Genomic DNA, 25,063 nt, shown 5'->3' with positions numbered 1-25,063 from the left:
TCATTGTGGCCATCAAGGCATTTATGGCGCAGCTACAGTGTCCAAGACAAATTTCCCTGAACGGGACAATAAAGTTTATCGTATCGTATCGTATCGTATCGTATATCGTATCGTATCGTATCGTATCTAATTCAAAGTCTCGCGCGAGACCCAAGTTGCCGTGCTCGGTGTGTTCACGTGCAGTCGGAAGCTCCCGTTTGTGTCATAAACACCGGAATATCAACTCTTGTCTTGCTTGAAGTAAATATTTCATTTCATATACTTTAATTGTCCCCGTAGGGAAATTTGTCGTGGAAATAAACTTCTGGGTGCATGTTTGAGTAGCCATCTGACGCTGTCTGTGAAAAAGCTTTGAGGGATGTAAACAGTCTAAGCAGCGGAACTTCCGTCCGCTCCCATTCATTGCTGCCGTGGCGATACTGGGACAGACACAACTACCGCAAAACAGGAGCAATTAAACTGAAAATCTTCAGATTCCTTCTTTTAGACCTATAACGTTATAGGAAAATACAGCCAGGAGTTGAATTTGCCCGGAATTGTCCTTTAAACTTGCGCAAAAGCTCAATTCTGCCCAGGCAAAAGTGAATCTGACAGAAGAGATTTTATTGGACGTTTTATTGTGCCGTTAGCTGTTTAACGAGCGTGAAGAAGAAAACAAATCATGTTAAGATTGCGACCTCAATTCCCCCTTCATTAACTGAACGGGAGAGCACAAACAGAAGGGTAAAAGGTAGAAAAGAGGGAATGAGCAAGACTCAGTGGACAGAGAGGGAGGAGGGATGGAGGAAAGCTGTGAGAAGAAACATTGTTTTGCTTTATATATTGTGCAGTGGGATATTGCAGATTTCTCTTTTGTGGGATCATGGTGAGTGACAGTTTGGCCGTCTGAAAAATCCTCCAACAGTTTTACACTACAAGACTGCTGAAGCAGGGAGTTGAATGAATGTGAGCAAACTGCATTAGATTAATGAAGAGTGAGCCTGCCAGCCAATGAAGTAACTGAATAAATAGGGACAGAAAGAGAGAGCGACAGAGAGGGGAGAATCATATTAAGTTAGAGAGTAATTGTATTAGAGGAATTGTAATGACCGTTGGAAATGGGAAAAGTAAAAGGAGCTGGTGAGAAAGAGAAAACAACAAAGAGGAACAGTCTCCTGCAGATGCGACATTGGCAGCATGCAAAATCCTGCTGCAGCCCGCCGACACTGGAAGACACTCACTCGTAGTGTGGACGTGGAAGGACTGAGATCACTCCCAAAATCCATCCTCTTTTCTCCTCCATTCATTATGCATGCTTCTGTAGCATATTAGGAGTCAGACTATATGATTTGTCTGGCTACATGCTTGCCATCTCACCCCACAGAATTATTCACAGTTCGGAGGAATAACCTACATACACTCCATTTCACTGAGCGAGATGCTTCTACAAGCTGTGTTTCTTAATGATGCTGAGGCAACCCAGTGTGTAAATATGCAGAGGTCTCCAAGGGGCCCACAGACCCCAACAGTCCCTGCAATTGCACTGTGGGATTGGTGGCTTAGTGGTATAAAGCTGAAGGCTCAGTGTTCGATTTCCAGCTATCAAAAGGCCTTTTTTAACTTTCATCCTATGAAAGACAAAAAAGAAAAAAGTAAATGTCTTTTCATCTGTTGTGACAGGTTATTGATGAGTCTGTGGCAGACTTTTTGCCGTCTATGTGAAACCCAACATTGATCCTCAGCCAAAATGATGTTTTCAACCTCCTTTGTGTGAAAGAGGAGCGCAGTATTTATCCTTCAAAACACATCATTACTGCTGACAGTGCAGCGCTTACAGTGTGGGACGCCTCATTTAAACTCAACAGAAGCCTTGGACAGGGTGACGGGTCGCCGTGGTGACAGGTATGTTCCGCTGCTGGGCAGCTCAGTCACTGTGGCACATGTACAGATGGTGGATGTCCACATTCAGAAAACACGGTGGTGGAATAAGTTTTTCAATTAGATGTACTGGATTTGATATATTCTTCTAAAGTATGTGTAACTGATGCAATAGTACCTAAGTATGTAGGAATGTGCATGTATGCATGCGTATGTGGCTATGTATGTATATGTATGTGGATATGTGTTTGTGTAGGTATATGTATGTATGTACAGTATAAATTCTGTATTAGGTGTATATGTAAATTATATTCATGTTTGTGTAATATTAGACAGGTTTACGTAGTTATTCATTATTTAAGGAGAGGGGGTGGGAGTCTATACGTTTTACTTCTTCTCACTTTTCAAATATGAATTTCTATATCATGTTTAAATGTTTTGTCTTATTGTCATTTTAAATAATATATTCAAAATAAACATTTCAATCAATCAATAAGTAGCATCCTATTGTGGCTTGTCACAGTTTAGTCCGGTGGTTTTGGCCTGTTGCAAATGGTCACAAGATTAACCTAGGACTATAAACACTGATAAACACACTGCATTCACCTTGTGCAGCCATTCTCCATAATCTCATTCTGTTGATGAACTATTGTAATATATTGTAACTGCTTCAGACCTCAAAAAGATATTTAAATGAAACCATCTGAGGGGATTAGACTGGAAATCTGTTAGGTGGAAAGGCAAACTATTTATAATCTCACACTGCGATGATGGGCCCCAACCATGCACCACTTTTTAAAAGTAGGATCACATAAAGTAAAATGCAAAGAATAGTACAAATAGTGTAGTAGTGAAGTGACAAAATGGAAATATTCAATAAATGCATTGAACAGTGCAGCAAATAAAGCTGGTGATTGTCCTCAGTACCCTGCCTTTACTATGATCAGAGTGATTATCAGGTTACTGTTTGGAAATGTTATTAATGAAAGGAGGAAAATGTTGTATGAAGAGTACGTAACCATTCAGCGTCAAATCAGTTGTAATATGATCTGCTACATGTTGTCAGCACCACCGATCATGCTGCTGTGTGTGCACAGGAGCATCACTATTCTCACTGCTTCTATTTTCCTCCAGTTTACTCTGTGACCTTTCTTTGTGAAAACCACAATGTCCCTGAGTGAACCACAAAACTAAAAGCACTGAGCGAACAGTGGCTGCAGTCTGAGGCAGAGCAGAAAGTTGGGTGACAGTGTTCTGAGAAGTTTCAGTACTATTCACCTCTTCACATTAAAGGGAATATTAGATTCAAAACTCACATGAAATATATCACTCGCTGGAGCTTTAGATATGTTCAAAATGTGTAACATCTGCCTTGACATTGTTTCAAGTGATGGAGAGCGTTTCAGATAAGCTCTCAAACTGAACAGCTTGTGCTCACTGTTTAAATTTCAAATGACTGAGATACTGACTTGCTCGGGAAAGTTCAGTAAAGCTCTTTGTCTGTCTGCTGGGAGCGATGGGGGCAGACAAGGGCAGAGCCCCGAGGAGTGCCTCAGAGGCAGCAGGAAGATCCTCCAGATGGTTGTGCATCAAGGGGAGTGAGCAGTTAGACTGGCAGTGCTGCTGGGACACAGTCCAGGGCTTGATCAACCCTGGCAGGGTCACATGGGCCATGCTGGATGTTGCGAACTTCAAAACACCACAAACCATCCCAGGATACTCCCGTGGTTTACATCCCACTGTATCAGCTGCGGTACAGTACGTTCACAGGCAAGGTAATCCAAGACAACTACAGTATGTAATCTTGGTTCAAATGTATGTTTTGCAAGTGTCCAAGTGAGGGAGAAGAAAAGCTTCTCTGAAAACTGGTTTTGACACTGAAATATATTTTCAAAATACAGTAAGTAACAACTTAAAGGTACATTGTGTAGAAATTACTACACAATTACGACATTTATTGTTGTAAGCATAGTGGTCACCTGCCAAGAGCTTCGGCCATCATCATCACTCTATTTAAAGGTACATTGTGTAGGAATTAGGGATGGGCATGATTAATCGATGATCGATTATTGATTGTTAAGAATTTTATCGATCACGGAAAATTTTTATCGATTTATTATAAGGGATCATGTAGAGAAATGGAGTCATGGAGAAATAAACCCCGGTTTTATTTTTTCATAACAACCAATAAACTCTATATAATTATTATTATACAGGCCTATTATTAATATTACACAGTTTAAGAGTGAAATAATTCACTAAATACACACCACGGCTCCGCCCGCTCTGATCAGCAGGTTTGGTTTTCAGCAGCAGTGTGGAACGAGCCTCCACTCTCTCTGTAAGTTACAAGCTACAATTCATTTATCTAACATCACAATTAGTCCGAAGCTGTTTAACAACGGTTAAAATGAAACTTAAAGCAGAAGTAAGCGGTATTTTTGTGTTAATATAAGTCTTAAATAGTTATATCTTCTGACAGCAATCACTTATATAGAGTGTTTGGTCTGAAACACGGGTCTGTCAGTCCCTCTGCTCTGCTCTGAGCCGAGGAGAAAACTTTTCTCGTATCCTACAATTTTTATCCAATGAGGAGAGAGAACGGCATGCAGGGCTGTGTGTGCAGCCAAGGGATGCGCCTGAATGTGGTGACTTAGGGACGAGGACTGTTATGGTGCGTTCAAGGCAACTCGTAACTCGTGTTTTTTCGACCTGTGAAGTTCACGGGTCGGACGTTACGAGTGGCCGTTATAGTGACTTTCACAGGTAAAACAGGTCGGAAAAACACGAGTGGGTTGCCTGGAACGCTACAAAGTCGTAAGTTGTGACTTGAAGCTGTAATTTACGGTTTCAAAAGCCTGCCTGGAACGCAGCATTAGCCAAAACGACCGGATCACTTACTTCTGCTTTAAGGTAAATATCCTGCAGAGTTTGTTTCTCTTTTGCTCCTGTGATCAGAGCGCTGCTCTGCCATGTGTTGGCTACATAAATAACAATAAAACACACGTTTTCACATTTTGAAAGTGCTTGCGATTGTTTTTTTGTACAAGTGCAGCCAAACACGAGGCTGAAGAGAGAGGGACAGCAGAGCTGCTCTGACAGCTCAGCTGCAGTCGAGCCAGGCAGCGCAACAGTGCTTTTTTTTTTTTTTTTTTTTACTGTAAATGCCGGCACCGGCACCGTCCCTACAGGTGAAGCACAAGCACACAGACGTCCGTGTACGTTGTTGTCTGACCTTCTTCCTTCACAGGGACTGCCCTGGATTACTGGCACACGCCATAGCCGCACGCATTTTGTTTTAAATTATGAATATGAATATGAATATTAATATTAACAATTAATCGATAACTGATCGTTAATTTTCCCGATGATCGATCAAAAAGATTTCTTCAAATGCCCATCCCTAGTAGGAATTACTCCCATCTAGCGTTGCGGTTGTATTTTCAAGCAACTCAATCATATTTTTCATGCTGCATTCACGTGAAATTGGGCAGACGGCAGACGGACGTCAGCCGCTGCACGTAACGGCATAAACAAGCCTCTATGTAAACAAGTGGTCCGTCAGCACGAGGCAAAACAATACACGTGACAATGTTGTCATGGCGATGTGGTATTGTTGACCTGACCCACGTTTTACCGGCTTTCTCTGGACTTCTGTGACTAAAATGACATCTGGTTTGTTAGCGACGGCCGTCTGCCCGACTGCAGGTGAATGCAGCATCAGTGTAACGCTCCATTCCTCCTCACTGCACTTACCCGCTCCATGTAGATATGAATGATATGAACGGCAAATTCAGAGCTTACCGGAACACTTCAGTTTGTTGATGGGGGGGGGGATTACTGATTAATGAAAAACAGACTTTTGAACCAAATAATCGATTTTCATGAATAGATAACAGGAGAAGTTACACAATGTCCCTTTAAAGTAAGAAACAACTTAGCTGAGACAATTCAATAAATAGTAATATTAAAAGCCCTGGCCATGCTGTGAAGACTCGCAAATGAATGGTACTAACAGCAGAGGAAGGCACTGTTGCCGTGGAGGCGACTGCTTCATACATACAGATCGAAGACCTGGTGGTTTGTATTGTCAACACTTGACTCAAAGCCAGAAGAAAGCAGCCGACTTCATTTCTTTTCATTGTTGTGTCAATAACATATGTTATGTTCAGATCATTGAACACGTCAGAATTTCAAGATAAACTGTTTCATCGGTTTCATTAATTACACATCAGTCGCTCCATGTTCTGCACACATTTGTGAGCTCCTGTGTCTGTATACACAGTAGCTGCAGCAAAAGTCTGTGAGCATTCCCCTGGGCACGTCTTCCTTGTCAAGGCCCCCACACTCTGGAACAGCCTTGCAGTTGAAATTCACCTTGCTGCATCAGTGACTTCTTTTAAACCTTCACTTAAAGCTCAGTTTAAACCCTTACTTTATATAGCACCGTTCCCTTTTGCTATATCAATACGTATCTTTTTTTTTTTGGTTTTGTGTGTGAAGCACTCTGTGATGTTGTTTTGAGAAAAGCTTTAGAAATAATGGGTCTTCTTATTATTGTTATTACAGCTGAAATGGCTGATTTTCACTTCACAACTGGCTGTTTGATTTACCAACGTAATAACTCTCTGAAATCCATTGGCATTTCATTTAATAGCCAAATATTAACTTGCAGACGAACTCGACAAAATGTCACAAGATGCGGCATTTTCTTGTATCTTCTGTGTTTCATTTCTGTCATCTTTCCCAAGACGTACCCGTTGTTCCTGACAGGATACGAAGGTCTGGAAGCCGGGCGCCACTCCGAAGCCCAGCTGGTCTATGAACGGCGGCTCCTCCTGGGTGTGGATCTGAACTTTGATCCCCGCTTCAAACGATGTCTCGTCTGTTGACAAGAAGAGGTTAGGACATTTTACAACGAGAATGATGATTTGTATGCATGCACACATTGGCCTGCATGATTTAACCAGCAGCAGTTGTTACTAATCAAAAGGAGAAAAAGCTCTCTAGTCGTGGAATATGTTTCAGCCAGCAAATGAGAAACATGGGACATGGAAAAAAGACTTATTTCAGCTGGAAAGAACCATTCCTTGGGTCCAAATGCTAATTCATTAGTTCTACCTACAGTATGGAGGGGTACGGACGGCGAACACGCTGCGCTGGATTGAGGAGTGACAGGATAAAGGAGATGGACTACTGAAGCGGAGCAGTTGATGACAATACATTTCCCACGGGAGCCTTATTTACTACAAGGGGCCACGGGAATGAATGGATGAATTAATAAATAAATGATGATGAGGATAAAAGGAAAATCAATACAGCTGACAGCTTCCTTCACTGCAGCGCTCGGCTGTATAGATTTTAAATGAAGCAGATGGGCCTCTTTGATACAGAGATCGCGGGAACATCACAATGTCACGGTGGCTCAAATCTGCGCTTGTGCAAACATATTTCTATCACATTTGCAGAGACCTGGCACTGCTTATCACGGCGATGGCAGGCAGGATTCAGAAGATTTAGTTCTTTCGAGCGCTGGCATGGGGATAAAGTAGGATGTCTGTTTCCTGCTGCCTTTCCTCCCCGGTTGTCACTTGGTATCGTCTTCTAAGTGCCAGGCTTTCTCACTATTTTCAATTAAAGAGCTCAGGGATGCAGCTGGAATTCAGCGGGAGAGCTTCGACAAAGAGTGTCAGACTCTAACTGTTACACATTGCTCTTCTGAGGCTGCATACAAAGACGCTCTCTGCTGTTGCCGAGACAAATGCTTTAGGCTTGGAGCAGCACACATGTGCATAAGTAGTGCCCGAGCTCCTGCTCGCGAAAGCACATGTCACTGTGTTAAGGCATGGCCATCTGTCACCTCTACACAATTGCTATAATGAAATTATACATAAGTGTGATCAGAATTGACACTACCTGTGCTTTGTTGTCAAACGACTCCATGTAGGCAGCAATTTCACGGGAAATTTCTCAGCAGAAGTGTCTGATATAACCAGAGGTTGTTTTAACAAGAAAATTATAACCCTGTCACACTCGCCAACACACATTTTTCTTGGATTTCTCTCTGGTTGTATCCTGCTATGCTCTCTTGTGATTATTTGATCCTGACTAATGCAAGAGAGGGGGCTCAGTGGTTATCTGTAAACCAACATGCCCAACAGTATTATTCCTACGTGGAGCCTGAATGTTTTCCCTGGGTGCAGCCTCTGTCTGGTTCCTCTGGGCGCTCACATCTCCTCCCACAGCCCAGAGACAAGCAGGTCAGGTGAGGTAAGGACTGAAAAACGGCCTGTAGGTGTGAATGGGAGTGTTATGTGTTGGCTGCCATCCTGCCTCTAGAGTAACCTGCCTCTCATCCAATGCATGCTGGGATATACTCCACCGCTTTGCAATCCTATAGAGGATAAGTCAGTCCACCGCTTTGCAATCCTATAGAGGATAAGTCAGTCAGTGTATGTATGAATATAGATGGATGAATATCGAGAATTCTTTTTTTTTCCCTTGGCAAATACCAGTTCAGACCTGGGTGCTCATTTATCAACCATGAGTTTGCAGAGTTCTGAGCTTAAATCATGTATACAGGCATTTCTGTGGAAAAAAACTGATGTATCAATTTCTTCCTGTTTTTGAACGTGTGTGTTTATTCAGAGCCAAACACACACACAGTAACACACAGGTTGAAAATCACCTAAAGAACACAAAATTCAATTCTACTGCCAGCCATGATAACAAGTAACTCTACATTAAAGACACTAAGACTTTCAGCGGTTTAAATCTGTATATAAATGTATGTCAACGACTACTTGGATGTGAGATCCATTATTCATCATATGCATTTGTACTAGGGCTGTCAGAGTTAACGCGTTAATCGCGATGCGATTAATTAAAAAAATTAACGCGATTAAATTTTTTAATCGCGGTTAATCGCGGCCCATTTTGTCCTCTGTCTGCTGGACTGGAGGACTGGAGTGTGGGACCTCCAGTCCAGTAGGTGGCGGTAAGGCACCTTCAAGTTGGTTGCTACACAAATATACACAGTCTAACATATATCCACAGCTCCATCCATTGATTTTTTGACGGCTTTGTTGTAAACAAATGCACGTGGCCAGGCAGAGGTGTAGCAAAGTAAAGGGCAATTTCCACTGGATGCAATTCGTTTCAATTCTGTGTGAGTTTCATGCATCATGTGTTATGATTAGGTACTAGGCCTACTAGGTCTGGTCTAAAAGTTGTTTGTCTAGAGATTATAACACTTTGGAGTGTTGAAAGTCCAAAGCGCCATATATAATATTTTTAATAGAGATTAATCGCGAGTTAACTATGGAAAAAATGCGATTAATCGCGATTAGAAAAATTAATCGTTTGACAGCCCTAATTTGTACATGTTTATAAATAACACACTCCTTGTTCCTCCTGACGGCTCTCACACACATATTCTGAACATGTTTTACACTCGCATTGATAAATTAGGCCCCTGGTGTTTGTAGCTATGGCTCATCCTGCACTGCACGGCATCAGTCCAGAATAAAGATCTGGTAGTACACGCTGGTGTAATAGGATTAATGAGGAGCCAATCTGTCTCATTTGGCATTAATGTCAAACGTGTCAAGTCTCTGGGAACAAAAATCAGGTGTGTGATATTCAAGGAGTTGATGGGCTGGTTAGACAACACATTTTCTACAGTATATAAAACAGCTAAAAGGGCTATTTGTTGGTTTTCTCTGCCACAGAACAACACTGCTTGTTGTAAGCGTAGTGGTCACATGGAGCTTCAGCCATCACTGTATTTAACGATAAAAGAGGTTTTAATATGCAAGACACACTGGCCCTCATTTATCAAACTTGTGTAGGATCTGGGGCTCTAATTTCGTGGCGCGGCGAAGCCAGCGCAGTGGTAATTTCGTCCAGCGCAGCACCTGCACAGCGAATTTGGTAATTTGGTAGGCTGTGGTGCGCCGAGATGGGTGTGGCCGCGCAGCAGGGGGAGGTGTCACAGATTCAGCTTGGCACAAAAAGCCGCGCCGAGAGTGCACCGAAAGCTCGCCAGCTCCAACCTGGTCTACTCTCGGCGCAAGGTGAAGCGCAGCCGGCACAGTGGTAATTTTGCTGACCGACGCACAGTGCACACACGTCACCAAAACCTCACAGGCAGGTTTCCACAGTTCCAGGCACATTTAGATGCAATTAATAATCACAATAACCACTATTTACTGTAACTATCTGAATCAGCACATGAACTTATATCTATATCGATTTTCCCGTCACACTGATGACAGATCAAAGGCTGTCGGCATGTGTAATGGAAACTCAGCCTGAATTAACACAGATGAAAGCTTAATATGAGTGTCTTTATTAATGGAAAAGGGGTGTGTGTGTGTTTTTTTTACACTGGGTAGATCTCAGTATGTCAGCACAAACCTGGGTAACAATATCAGTAACCTCCTCCCAGACTACTGGTGCATCATCAGCCTATGGAGGTCTGTTGGTGTGCGCCCTGGTGTAGATTCTGGTGTAAAGATCAGCGTGCGCCAAGAGTCAGGTGTGATTTACGAAAAGTGTGTACACGATTTCAGTGTAGAACCGGTGTGGTGTTGATAAATCTGGTGGCTGAAAACGATTCACCTCAGCTGCTCCAAATAAAAGTTGAGTTAAGTTTTCAACACGGAATTGATGAATATGTGGTTGTGTCGTATTTATTCATTTAGGCTAACTATTAAAAACAAAAACAACATGAGGTCCGCATCGCTGCATTAGTATGGTTTAATAATCATTCTGACACAGCAGGGGATCATCCCTGTGTTCCCCAGGTCCTATGTTCCCCACTTTGTATGGGACCGGGGAACATAGAACCCTTTTTCTAAAAAAGGGTCCTATGTTCCCCTCTGTGTCCAGACCGGGGAACATAGAACCCTTTTTTAGAAAAAGGGTCCTATGATCCCTGCTTTCCCCCAAAAGGACCTGGGGAACATGCATTTTTTGTACCCATACCTGGAAATGGAGTTGTGAGTGACTTGGCATATTTTTGCCTATTTTTGAGTGAGAAGTTGAGTTGTGACTTTGAGTGAGAAGTGTAGGCTAACTGTCCCATTGGTTGGGTTTAGGCAATGAAGAAAGGAGTTGGTTAAGTTTAGTAAAAAGACCAGATAGAGGCTAGACAGGCCAGATAGGTAGAGTCCAGATAAGTAGAGAGAGTCCATCGACCAGCAACAGTGGGGAACATAGGACCCTTTTTTTGAAAAAAGGTCCTATGTTCCCCGGTAACAGTTGGGAACATAGGACCTTTTTTCAGAAAAAGGGTCCTATGTTCCCCAGTATGTATTGCGACCGGGGAACATAGGACCCTTTTTGGTAAAAACGGGGAACATAGGACCCATTTTCAAAAAGGGGATAGGACCCGGGGAACATAGGACCCTTTTTGGTAAAAACGGGGAACATAGGACCCATTTTCAAAAAGGGGATAGGACCCGGGGAACATAGGACCCGGGGAACATAGGTACGCTCCCCACAGCAGCACTCGTTCCTACATGTTCAAATGTGCGTACACCTGGTCAGAGCTGGTGTGAGATTTCTGCGTACCTTATGCTCACGTTCAGATTGATAAATGCAGATCCTTGCGGTAGATTTGGCGTTCACCTATTTTTTTTGGTGTATGCATGTTTGATAAATGAGGGCCAATGACTCTGTACTGGGAAGTGACAAGATGGACTAGCCTGGCTGGGTCTAGCTTGCAAACATGCTAACTTCATTATATTAGAAAACAAAAGAAGCAATAGAAAGAAATAGAAACAAAACACACATTACCATTGATGTTGTTTACATGGGTAGAGGCAGCTCTTAAAGGAGCAAAGGAAGCTGATTGTGAACTTGCAAATGTTTCGTCTGGACTGGTAAGTAAACAGCTGTCACTGCTAATGTTGGCTAATAGCCCCTCATAACAAGTAAAGTAGTAGTAAAGTTGTAGAATGTTGACAACAACATATTGATAATTGGAAAACTACATACTAATCTACTTCACAAATAAACAAAAGAACATTTGTGAAGTCATTATAAAAGTTGCCCCTGATTATCATATAAACAGTTGTAGCATAATACTAAAACAAGACCAAGTATGTAACTACAGTAAATACCACTAGGCTATAGTGTGTGATGAAGTTGGGGCGTCTTTATAGGGTTCATCCACATTTCCTCCAAGTCCTTAAATATTTATTAATCTTACATAAAGAGCATTTAATATTAATAATATTAAACCATTTACGCTAGATACAGCTCTATATTTAAACATTACATTCAGATCACGGCTGCGTTCTTTCTGCTTCATGTTTAATGGCGATTGTGAGCAGAATGTTTTCGTGACTCTCTTTACATTCATTTCCCCGTGCATATGAAATATTGATACAAACACACAGCAGCATGTGCTGCAGCATTAAAATCAGAGTTGTGAGGTCTCCTGGAGCAGCACCGAGGAGACTCCTCTGTGTTAATGAGGGGACGACCCTGAATGGAGCAACCTCCTGGTTTTATATTGGGCCAACGGATCAGTAGGCATTTGATTTATTTGGACTTAACGTCCAAGTGACAAGTGATACAATTATATTACAGTGGAATAAAATACTTCTAAACAGTATCCACTGGTCTTCAAATAGCTTAGTCGATATGATCCGTGGTTACAGCAAGGGCATTTCAAATCCATTGATCGGAATGTGTAGTTTTCTGGATCATCACTCATGATTAATGAACAACGCAGAGAATATTTCACAGAACTTCACATTTCAGGGCCGTCATTGACTGTACATTTGCTACAGATAAAATAAAACTGTATCTTATTTGGCCTAAAGTATGCACATGTTCACTATACTAAATGGATTTAGGGGCTTTACAATAACATCAAAAGGGTTTTGCAGAGAGCGTAATAGAACCTAGTCAGGCCTGCAGCTCGGGGATTAGAGGGGAATCTCTGTGATAGCTTTTTTTACCCCCTGAGAATTCTCAGTGCACCAGCACTGAAAATAAGAGGCCACTTTGTGTTTAATTGATTTAAAAAAATCTCTTTTAACACAACTCCTCGCTTAAGGCCAAACAAACACCAACCGCGTGGGTTTAGCCGAGGTTTTCATTGGTTTGTATGGGATGTCTGGTGTGATGTATCCTCCAGGTAGAAGCTTACCAGTCTCTCCCCATACAGGCAAGTATTCATCCTGCTGGATATCCAGCATCAGCTCCAGGCCGTTGCCCATCCCACCCTTCATCGTCACCAACAGGGGTCGTCCGTCTTGTCCAGAATTAAAGGTGTAGCATTTTCCATAGCGTGTGAATATCTGAAAATAAAAGAGAATACACAACAAAGGATTTCAGTGAATTTAGCCACAACACACGACCTAAGAGAGAATGGAATATGCACGTATCAGCCTAACTTTATTTACTGACCCCGAGGTAAACTCTCAGTTTCTCACAGTGTGCCTTTAATCCTTAAAGAGTGCAGATAAAGGTAGTGCTAAGCAGGGGATTGTTTCAAAAGCACTAAAAGCACCCGGAGTAACCCGTCCTTGTTGCTCTGTCAGCTGCAGACCTCAGAAGTCTTAGTTTGGAGATGCTGTTGATAAACTCAGCTTTCAGCCCTCTCAGCGCTGCGTGATACAGTATATGCCTGAGTGAATCTGACATGACTTTTATTTCAAAGTGGGCTATCCTCTGCATGAGAGATCCCAGTACACAACAACAACGACTGCTGGCATCAAAGCAAATCCTTCAAAATCTCACTGTAGTCCTCTTCTATTTCAGAAAGGGAGGCTTCAAAGACGTCATGATACATGTTTTATAACCATCACTATTAAAGCTGAATCAATCATTACATTAATCAATAAAGCACCCGACAGAAAATTAAACTTCAGTTCAATCATGTGTTGAGGAAAAATGCTCAACATTCATGTCCCCATCTGCTCTGGGAAATAATGGCTGTTTCTCACCACACAGTGTCATTTTAATCATCAAGGAATATATTTTTTGAAAAACAATCATTTTTGTTGATTACTCAGCTGATTATTTTCATAATTAATTATCCAAACAAAAATACAAATTCGAAAAGAAATATCCACTGCATACCCAAGTTGACACTGTATATAAATGTCAGTCCACAATAAAAAAAAGTTCAGTTTATCATGATTGAAAACTGAATAATTCAGCAGATATTCACCTTTTGAAAGTTGGAAGGAGACGATTTTCGGCGACTGTTTCAGGTTTAATCAGATCATCACCCTGCTCTGTCTTTTTTTTCGAGTGGATTCAAAGATTCTTGAACATAGGAAGACTGATCAAATGGGGTCAACATGCTCCAGTTCCACTTTCATCTCTTTGACACACCATCTGCAGACGCAACTTGGGCTTCAATGAACACGCTGCTGTTTCATCAAAACCCAACTCTACCTGCTCTCCATGATAACGAACGCTGTCTTACTGGTTGATCGGGCACACGTGCTGCAGAGTTACTGAGCGCAGTATGGAGCTGCGACCTGCTGGCATAGACATGACTGCCAGTGAACTAATGGATGTGTAATTGAATCACAGACATTAGGAAATTGAAAATCATGGCCAGGATCCCAATACGACATCCTCTACTTTGTTATCGGGCTGCGTGATCGTGAGCGCTGTATCGGAGCATCCTTGTTCACAATTAACTTAATATTAACCTTCAACATTTTGACATTCATATGACAAAATGGGGAAAAAGAAACGACGGAGGGGTTCGTGGATAGAAAGGGAAATAGGAGCAGAGAAGCAATAACTGAAATAAATCTTCTGCTTCTACTCTGTCTTTGTCAAAATGCTGTGCTCACAACATACAATGGCGATAAGGCTCCACTCTAAGATAGCAGCACAAATAAGTCCATCACGTCGCACACAGTTTGTACAAAGAGGCTTTTTTTCTGCTGAGGCTGCCTAAAAATGCTGCAGCTTTCTATCTTGCCACTGTATTGTGAGGGCCTTGGGAACACATATGGAGGCGTTTATTACATGGGTGACTTATGAGTCAGACATTAGAGCTTCATGACAAATTACTCAAATGTCACAAACACCAGATAGACGGAGCAGGGAAAATTGCAACCACGTCTCACAAAAGGGAAAAGTTGCTGTGATGTGAATCCAGTTCATTGGAGTAAAATGGGAGGAAGAATGGAGCGTGAATCACGACGGATTTCCTTCCAGGGCGAGCCGAGGCTATACCGGGGGCTTTTAAGACACATAAGTGATGAAATGTAATGAAATGTCCTGATAGGCAGACACAATATGAGATGTGACCTTTCAAGTGGCAAAACTGAGTCAAAAGCTGTGGCTGCTACATCCATCTATGTGCAGTGACTCCAGAGCAGGATATAAACATCAATAACATTCCCCTGAAATCCATCTTACTGCTGGAGTAGAGGCAAGTAAATCTTGAGATATCACAGAGGCACCTGGATCAGCTACAGACAATGAATGTGATGATAACAAAAGGCAAAAACCTGCAGAGAAAAAAAGTTCTCTGCTTTTTAGTTTAGAACCTGTAAGCTGATTTGTTCCCCTATGAGGTCCTGCAACAACAAAACAAGCCATATTTTATTAAGAAAAAAAAGAAAAGAAAAGAAAAGAAGAAAGTAAAAGACGAATCAACTTGTTAGAACAATTTCTGTCCAAGGTTTTATGCATTTATAGTTTGCAAAGACTGATTTTCTTGGGAGACAAGTTTGAACGTTCACAGAAAGCAGCAGCATCGCTCACTCTGGAAAGAGGATAAAGCGTTTGGCAGATGAAGAAAACAGTGATAAGATTGTCTGAGATTGTGCGCCTGTTTCTCATTATGCGCCAGAAACAAGAATATGAATGAGCGGGCTGTGTACAGTACATGTGTGGATGTGTACAGACACACCTGTTTGCCATCTGCGTGTATGTGTTGAAAATGTGGTGACTGACAACAGGAGGCCGGCAGTCAGAGTTGCTGTGGTAACCGGGAGATTGTACTGACTGCACTGAGTGAAGCGCAGCAGCAGCAGCAGCAGCAGCAGCAGCAGCAGCAGCAGCAGCAGCAGCAGCAGTGGGTGCTGGTGGTGACCTTGGGGAGTCTTGGCTGTGTTCTCTATCTTTGAGCTTTATGCTTCGTCTAAATATGCCTCCTCTTGTCTTATTGTGACAGAGCTGTTCTATCTGATGGTGAAAAATACCCCAAATAACAGAAAAACAAGATCTGTGTATTACTTGAGGCAGGAAAACTTCCTCTTTTGTGTAGTATATTATTTAACCCTCCTGTTGTCCAACATGTTGCCTTCATTCTTTCCTTCCTTCTTTCCTTCCTTTCTCCCTTCCTTCTTTCCACAATCATTTTCCCCTTCCTTCCTTCCTTCCTTCCTTCCTTCCTTCCTTCCTTCCTTCCTTCCTTCCTTCCTTCCTTCCTTCACCTAATCTGTTCCTTCCCTCCGTTTTTCTTTCCTTCTTTTTTCCCTTCCTTTCTTCCCTTCGTCCTGACTTCTTCTTCCTTCCTCTTTTGATCTAATTGACCCATTCTGTTCCCTCCCTCCATATTTCTTTCCTTCATTCTTTCCACAATCATTTTTCCCTTCCTTCCTTCCTTCCTTCCTTCCTTCCTTCCTTCCTTCCTTCCTTCCTTCCTTCCTTCCTTCCTTCCTTCCTTCCTTCCTTCCTTCGTCCTTACTTATTCCTTCATTTTTGACCCAATTGACCCAATCTTTTCATCTATCTTACCCTCCTTTTCCCCTTCCTTCTTTCCTCCCATCTCTCCCCTTTGTCCTTCCTGCCTTCCTCCCTTCCTTCTTTCCCTTCATCCTTCCTTCCCTGACCCAGGAGGACAACAGGAGGGTTAAAAGAGAAAGTCCAATAATACAAAATAGTGTAAAGGGCTGTGTTGAATGGCTCTGCACAGCAAAAGTAAACATCTCAATCTTACTGCTAACAACCTTGTTGTTCAAATACATTGAGCATTCAGGGTGAAGGAGTGCTTGTGATTCTTAAGCAGCTTTTCCTGGTGCGTTAAATCCCATATTGCAGTTGTTTCTTGCATGGCTGAACGCTGAGCCCTATACGTTGCATTTGGAAGGAGAACCACTGTATCTCCTTAACTTGTAAACACAGAAATGAAATATTTAAATTGGCCCCACCTGTGAGGGAAAAAAAAACCGCTGAGAGAGACATCACCCTCTCTCTCGTCCTCGCAGGGTGTGGAAATGTCACCGTCTCTCTCTCCGATGAATAATTCACATACAGACAGCCCGACGCTGTTGAGATGGCCCTCGGCTATCCTTCACATGACAATGTGACATGGATTCACAAGCTGTTCCCCAAAGTTGCCAGGGAACCACTATCTCCTGCTCTCCATTGATTTCAAGATCGGCGCCCGGGCGCGAAGGGGGGTGTGACGGGTTGTGACAGCGAGAAAAACACACCTAAAGATTGTCTGGGTTTCACCGACACGACGTGGAATCAGCTCAGCTAAACATAGGGTTTGTCGCGATATACACACACAGTTACATCACGTGGTGTGTCATCAACAAGTGTTTACTTTCCTTTTAAAATATAAATTGTTTTAACTAATAATTAACTAGTTTTAGTCTTTTACCTCTGATGTATTTACAGTATTTATATTTATTTATTTGCAGTTGCATTTCTAATTGTAGGTTTATTAGTTTATTGGGAGTTATAGCTTCATTTTATATTCAGGTCTGCAATTCTCTAGATAGAGCTGGTTATTTATCTTTTTTATATCTATCTATCTATCTATCTATCTATCTATCTATCTATCTATCTATCTATCTATCTATCTATCTATCTATCTATCTATCTATCTATCTATCTATCTATCTATCTATCTATCTATACAAATAAAGCTACATAAGAGAGAGGTACTTTCTGATGAGCTGCTTGTAAAGAGGCACTTTACAATGCAGTGCAACTCAATGCAAAACTGCAAACAATGAATTAACACTAATACTCAGCCTCAATATCAGCCTCACAAAAAAACATCTCAGACAAACCTCAACAGCAGATGAGAATTCAGACAGAGCAGCTACTCAACGAACCTCGAGGCGAGCTAGACTGTTTTGTCGTCTGCTGTTTCCAAGGTCAAGGATGATATTGGATGTGGATCAGAGGCCCTACAGGTGTTCAAGAGTTTCTAAAATCTGCAGTTCCGATGCCATTGGTCCAACGATTGACTGATGAAGTTGCAAAAGCTCAAGAAAGGACATAAACTGCAGAGAGAGGGAGCACTGTCACGATACAGGGAGCAGTCACAGGAGTCACACCTCAGAAATAAAACAATGCTGTCAGATAAAATGGAGCTGCAGAGACAGCAAAGTTTTTTTTGCTGCTAAAGTGGTATATTTAAAGGGATATACGTCTGAAATAAAGTCAGACAAATAGAACAAACAATTGCATGGCTTAAAGGGATAGTTCAACATTTTGGCAAATTGGCCCATTGCCATAATTGCTATAGTCATAGCAGTAGGTTCGTTACCTTTAATTGTCGGTGTAAGCTATTTTTAGAACGGCAGAGCGGAGCAGCAGGCTGCTCAGGGCTATGCTATGGAGGCTAAGGGAATTTCTTGGTTTCCCTCATCAAACTCATCAAATACACAACCAGCTCAGTTTCGTAACGTTCCATTATTATCTCATAGCGTGGTGAATGTGCAGGTCACAACTTGTCCATGAAAGCGTTTTGGAGTTTTGGGATTTTGTATTTGATGAGGGAAACCAAGAAATTCCATTAGCCTCCGTAGCGTAGCTCTGAGCAGCCTGCTGCTCTGCTCCGCCGTTCTAAAAATAGCTTACACCGACAATTAAAGGTAATGAACCTACTGCTATGACTATAGCGATTATGGCAATGGGCCAATTTGCCAAAATGTTGAACTATCCCTTTAAGAGTAGATTTTCCTCTTCCAGTTCACACCCCTATTACACTGATATCTAAGACCAGATACACAGACAGCAATTCCACCTTTATTCAGACTACACAGCAAGAATTCAACTGTCGATCGATTGGGTGTAAATGTGGAACAGACGCTGACAGTATGTTCTCCAGTGGATTTGGTGCCTGAAATCGATGTCTGTGAGTGAAGTAGAGGCCACCGTGATGAGGATTAAGCACGTGTGTTGCTCAAGCACAGACGAAATTAAGGTTAAACAGCTGCACGGGAGGTGGGATGGATTGATGAGGCCTGGCTGCATGGGGAGCAAATTTATGGTTTCTACCAGAGATCTGGCAACATGAGGGGGGGGGGGGGGGGCTGTGCTGGTGTTCCTGCACAAAAGTCAATACATCCTGAATCCCATTGTATGTAGACAGGCTCGCCATCCTCCTCCACACCTCACTTCTCAAGTGTGACTGATTCTATTGGTCTGACTCATGCCGACGGCTCGTCTCACACCCCCAGGCCAAGCGGGGGGCATCATCGATTATCTATGCACTAACACCCAGACCTCGGTATTACGTTTATCTCTAAAATACTTCGCTGTTGCTTGGTCACCCTTTAAAATACACTACACAAACATGAAACGCTCCTAAATATGGTGGTAAGAAGAAATGTGTTGGTCTGTGATAACTTGTTTTGCGGTTCCAGATGTGTTGCTTTTAAATTTGTGGATTAAGAAGAAGAAAAAATAAAATAAAATGAAAAAGTATAGCTTCGTTTTGATGCCACTGCTACTGACTGAGACGAAGAGTTTTAGATTATAAATGTCCCTCAGAACATAAAATAATCCTCAGCCATGGCTGCTGCAAATTCAAAATCACACAAACCCCCCCCCCCCCCCCCAAAAAAAAAATCGAGCTCTTTCAAACACCAGAGGAGAGTCTGCTTAACTGAAAACAAATTTGGGAAATGAGACGCTGGCTTTCCCATTGTTCCCAATAGAGCAATCACTTGGGCTGCAGTTTAGCAGCCAGGCCAGCTCTAACATGCTCTCCATCACGGTGTCGGGCAGCATTGTAAAGCGCTGCTAAATGAATCAAAAGTCTTCATTAGGGGCAGATTGGTCCCTGGTGAGCAAAGCATTGTGCACACACATTGATCCTGTGGTGATGGACGACAGAGGGGAGACCCATTCGAAGCATATGGTGGATGCTCTGTGCAATCTTCCCCTTTACAATCATTCAACTTTTCTGATACTGTTTGGTGTCGTATTCACAAGCATAATATCCCACTGTGTCTACGTCTGAGGGTGAAACAATGAGACAGACAGAAACAGAGGTTTGGATCGAATTAATATGAGCAGTGAGTGAAAGAATGAAGAACAAATAAAAAAACTCATATGGAAGATTATCATTCATTACAGAATTTTATAGCACATAAATGTGCCGAGTCAGTGAATTTGGGGAAGCAGCATTATTAGAGTAATATCACGGGTGTATATTGTCAGCTGAAATTCATTTATGTGAGATAAATCGCTATGCAGCCCTCTGTGGAGCAACATGGCAAAGAAGTCCGAACACAAATATCATAGTGGCATTTACACCACTAGAGCTGGAGAGGGAGAGAGCGTTAATTGAACCACGGAGGCAAATTACCAAGCAACAGAGAGGAGGAATGCTGCATTGTGCGCTCACCTCCTGCTGCTTCGCACGGTCAAAGCAAGTTAATTGAGTAGCCACTTGATATCTATCCATAGACAACGCTGACGGGCAATTAACTCCTGGCTGAGCCTAAGAACTGTAGAAGATGCAGAGGCGTAGCAACAGGGCAGGCAGCCCAGGGCCCCGAGCTGGAAGGGGGCCCCCAGGGACGGCTGGCATTGGTCCATATCGGTGACAACCTGATATTGTCACATCGAATGTTGTGCATAGTCAACCCAGTATCATATATAAAAATGTAACCACCCTATAGTGACAGCAGAAAACGTTGCAGTTTCGAATTATTCTGGCTAGATGTTAAAAAACAACAAGCAAGTGAATGATTATGGTCATTCACTGAGCGAATATTATGAAAATAAAATATATTTCTTGCTAGAAATGTAATCAAAGGGCATTTTTATGCAGAAACTACCTCGAAATATTGATTTTTCCACTAAAACTTATAGAAATCTTTACTATGTTTTTTGTTCTCAGGCTGGAAACTTGAGAGTCACGTGACTTGAACGCAAAAACAATAGGAAAGAAAATGTAACAGTCATACAATTTAAGAGCCCTAATTGTAAACCCTCAATGTTTTTGGCTTTGGACAAACGTAGCCAAGGTACGTTTTATAGATAACCATGAGACTGGGCTGGCATAGTGCAGAATTGAATCATTAATAGTTTCCAGAGTGTCTAGAAACGCCCCTGATAAGATGCATCCAACCTGTTGGGAGGGGGGAGGGGGAGGTGGGGTGAGGTAGGGGGGGAGAGCCGAACTTTGGCGTCACTCACGGTGCTGAAATTGCGCGGGCCGCAGAGCTCTCCCTGGTAGCGGCAGTACAGCAGCATCTCCTCCAGCTGGTGGCCCAGCCGGTCCAGCAGCTGCCTCATGGACGGCTGCGACTCCCGGGGAGGGGGGAGAAAGTGGTTGAAGTCCAGAATCCGAGAGAGCGGGGACCAGGGCGGCTCGTCGTCGCCCCTCAGCGGGGTGAGCGCCTCCCTGGCAGCGGGGGACACCTGCCAGTTCCTCCCCAGGAGCCCCAGCCACCTCCCCGCGCTGAAGATATCCGTCTTCTTCATGCGCCGCGGCAACAGGAGGTTCTGGTTGCAGATGGTGACGGCGGGGAAGACCAGCCGCTTGGCGTAAACCATGTGCGCCTTGGTGTAGACGGGCGAGGAGAGCAGGTAGCGCACTCTGTTGGAGGACCAGGTGAAGAGGAGAGCCAGGGCGGCCAGGAAAGCCAGCAGCCACGCGACTCTGCGCGGGTAGGAGCCGCTCAGGAAGATGTGCCTCAAGCCGTGCAGCGTGGTGTGTTTGATGAACAGCTTCCCGGCTTCGGCCAGGGAGCCCGCTCTCTGCTGCTTCGCTCCGGATGAGTCGCTGCACTGGCACATCGTGGAGGAGCGTCGGTGCGCGGTGCCAACATCGGTCTGGTCTGGTCCCTCTCTGGCTCAGCTCAGCTCCCCCTAAACTCCTACAGACCGCTCGCCCCGCGCGCTCTCAGATGGCTGCTGTTGTTTGCGCGCAAGAAGAAGAAGAAGGAGAAGATGATGAAGGAGAGAGAGAGAGAGAGAAGATGAGAGAGAGAGAGAAGAGGAGAGAGAGAGAAGCGCACGCAGCCCTGCTCGGTCCTCGGAGCAGCAGCTTGAGGATGTGATGGGGGAGGATTTTGTCAGTCGCGCAGCGCTCCCTGAGCTGTCCGAGGGGGTTGAGAGGAGGAGGAGGGGGGGGGGGGGGGGGGCATTTATTCAGAATGATCAGAGTGAATCAGTGAGCCACTGCGCAGCAACTTGAGTCCAGCAGATTATTTCCAGGAGTTAAGTGTGTGTGAAGATCTGCACAAGTGCACGATGCATTCAGGTACAATCAGGCATCTGTATTGTTACAACCCCCCCCCCCCCCCCCCCCCTCTGTCATCCTCCCTGTCTTGAGTCTCACTTTCTGAGACTCTCCATAGACACACATACACACACATTCTCCTCCTCAGACTAGCCAGAGAGCTGTTTGCTGAATGAAATCATTGGCCTCAGTAGCTACAGACCATTTATCTTCCTTTTCAAGCCCATCAGACACACTCACAAACACACTTAGAGGAATACACAACACACGCACACACACGCAGAGGCCCTACACAACCCCCACACACATGCAGCATAATCCCTCCCGCCTCACAAATTGTATTCTTCCTCAAAACTGAGCGCGGCATTATGGAAAGTAATGCTGTAGAGACTGTAGTCTCTTTCATTACGGCTCCAAATTTAAATGTTGAGGATTCAAAGGCAGAGAGGGAGAGTAAAACAAAGAAATGGCTCACTGGATGTTTGACATTTTGGTGACACTCAGGTGTAAACAAAAAGTGGTTGACATTCCCAGCTGTCAGTTCTCAGATGCGTTTCGCTGAAAGATGTGAAATGTTATGGGGAAAACAAAAAAGGTCAAGACACCGCTGGTAAATGAATGCAAATCATGTCGCACGTCTTCAAAGCTTTTCCCAGAAGTCCCGAAGTCTAACTTAGATTTAATGGGATTTTTTGACCCCGCAGTGCCCCGCTTTGGCCGTGATGATGGTGGTTCATGCTTGGCTGGTCATTGTCACACAATGTTCCAATCCCGGACCTGATTCGCTCTCTGCTCCTACTTTTGGGCTCAGTGTGTATTAGTGTGGGAGGGTAGTTTATTGTGTGGCAGAGGGAAAGGAGATCAGAGGAAAATAGTGTGAATGAGTACAACATGTACAAGCTCTCCACCTGTACAGAACAAGCTGCGGTTTTGTCCATGGGACCAGAAAGCTAATAAACAGGAAGTGGAAGGAGCCGAGGCAGCAGGTCAGACTCGCCTGTTGAAAACTGATTGACTTATTATATTGGAGGGTGTGACGACATCAGCTAATCTTTTCTCCATGACCTCTGGCATATTACATGAGTGTAGTTAGTTTAACCCTCCTGTTCCTTCTGGGTCAAATTGACCCAATCTGTTCACTTCCTCCATCCTTCCTTCTTTCCACAATCCTTTTTCCCTTGCTTCTTTCCTTCCTTCCTTTCCTTCATCCTTACTTCGTCTTCCTTCCTCTTTCGATCCAGTTGACCTGGTCTGTTCCCTCTCTCCATCTTTCTTTCTTTTCCTTTTACCTTCCTTCTTTCCACAATCCTTTTTGCCTCCCTTCCTTCCCTTCGTCCTTATTTCTTACTTCTTTTTTGACCCAATCTGTTCCCTCCCTCCATCTATCTTTCCTTCCTTTTTCCCTTCCTTATTTCCTCCCATCGTTCCCTTTGTCCTTCCTTCCTTCTTTCCCTTTGTCCTTCCTGCCTTCCTTCCTTCATCCTTCCTTCCTTCCTTCTATCCCTTTATCCTTCCTTCCTTCCTTCTGTGGTACGATTTGTTTACTTCTAAGCAAAACATATCCATGAAGCAGAGCACCAATTCACACTTTCCTTCAATTCTCAAAAAAAAGGCACACATACAAAGAATAAACATAATACATGATATTAAAGCTAAAAGTTCAGGTGGACAATACACTACACTTCCTTCCTTCCTTCCTTCCTTGACCCAGGAGGACAGCAGTAGGGTTAAAACTCATTGGATTACTTGTGGCGTTTAGCCCTGTAGAGCTACACACTGGGCGATCTTGGGCTCGATTTGCCTTCCTTCAACAATTGGGGGTGTGGTCCAATCCTAGCCTAGTCATGAGTGACGATCCTTTTTGTTTTTTGCTGCTACATTGTCCATCATCCACGTTTCTTTTCCTTCTATACGTCAGATTTGATCATGCAAGTTTGTGAGAGATATTGTGTTTGGAGAATCACCACTGTGAAATCGTCACTACAAATGGCAGGTGTGTGTTTCTATCTGGGCGAATGGTCTATGTGTTGTTGATTGTAATGTTAAAAACTGTTTAAAACTGTCCTTATGTCTATGTCTCCCACACACAGATGATTTGCTGATGTCACAGTGGTTTCAAATCTGTGTTTAACAGGGGTTACGGTATATTATTGTATCAAAAAAGATTAAAAACACAAAAACAAAGAAAATTAGGATCCAATTCTAGTGGTTCCACATTTTAGCAAACTGCTTTTATCTCCACAGGTACACTTATTACTTTGAAATGCTGCTGGTGGATGATTCTGCAAATCAGCTGGTGCCGCACTGCCAACATTTTTTTAATGTGTTGCTTTCAATAAAATTTGAATTTGTGTCATTATGGTTAAAAAAGACTTTGGGGACAGGAAGATTAACTGCAGGTTGGACATGTCCCGCATGAACGACAAGTGATTCTACATTGCAACCATGCAACCTTGATTTTCTGCCTTGCTATACAATAAATGGTACATTACGTCCTGCAGGGCTGAATACCAGGCTGTTTTACGTTTTCTTTTTAATATCCAGCCTCTTCTTTACCCACCCAGAGTCTATGGCTCATGCAGAGTGTACATGACACAAAATTCAAGCAGGACAAGGAAGAGAAGATGAGATCAGGCAGCCGCCAGCAGTTTAATCTCCCTCCATGTCTCTGGGTTCACACAGGACACAGCCTGCTTACTCATGCTTCGCTCACATGCTCTCCCTGGCGATGCGCTGTAGCACGCGTCATAATGTCCCTTCTGAGGACGATCAAGT

The 25,063-nt window shown here is 43.3% G+C and overlaps 1 protein-coding gene across 2 annotated transcripts in view; it reads right to left on the bottom strand.

The window, feature by feature from the left end:
* asic1b (acid-sensing (proton-gated) ion channel 1b) overlaps positions 1-25,063 on the bottom strand; it is a gene marked incomplete at its 5' end in the record, with an annotated part of 192,628 nt that overhangs the window by 11,777 nt on the left and 155,788 nt on the right. For both annotated transcript variants that reach the window (XM_083971731.1, XM_083971730.1), the window contains 2 exons: positions 6,615-6,742; positions 13,022-13,172. In XM_083971731.1, coding sequence (XP_083827857.1) covers positions 6,615-6,742; positions 13,022-13,172 — 279 coding nt within the window. The remainder of the gene's footprint in view (positions 1-6,614; positions 6,743-13,021; positions 13,173-25,063) is intronic.

Source organism: Trachurus trachurus (assembly GCF_905171665.1).
Source record: "Trachurus trachurus genome assembly, chromosome: 5".
In the NCBI taxonomy this organism is placed as follows: Eukaryota; Metazoa; Chordata; class Actinopteri; order Carangiformes; family Carangidae; genus Trachurus; species Trachurus trachurus.
This window is presented reverse-complemented; position numbering and strand designations above follow the sequence as displayed.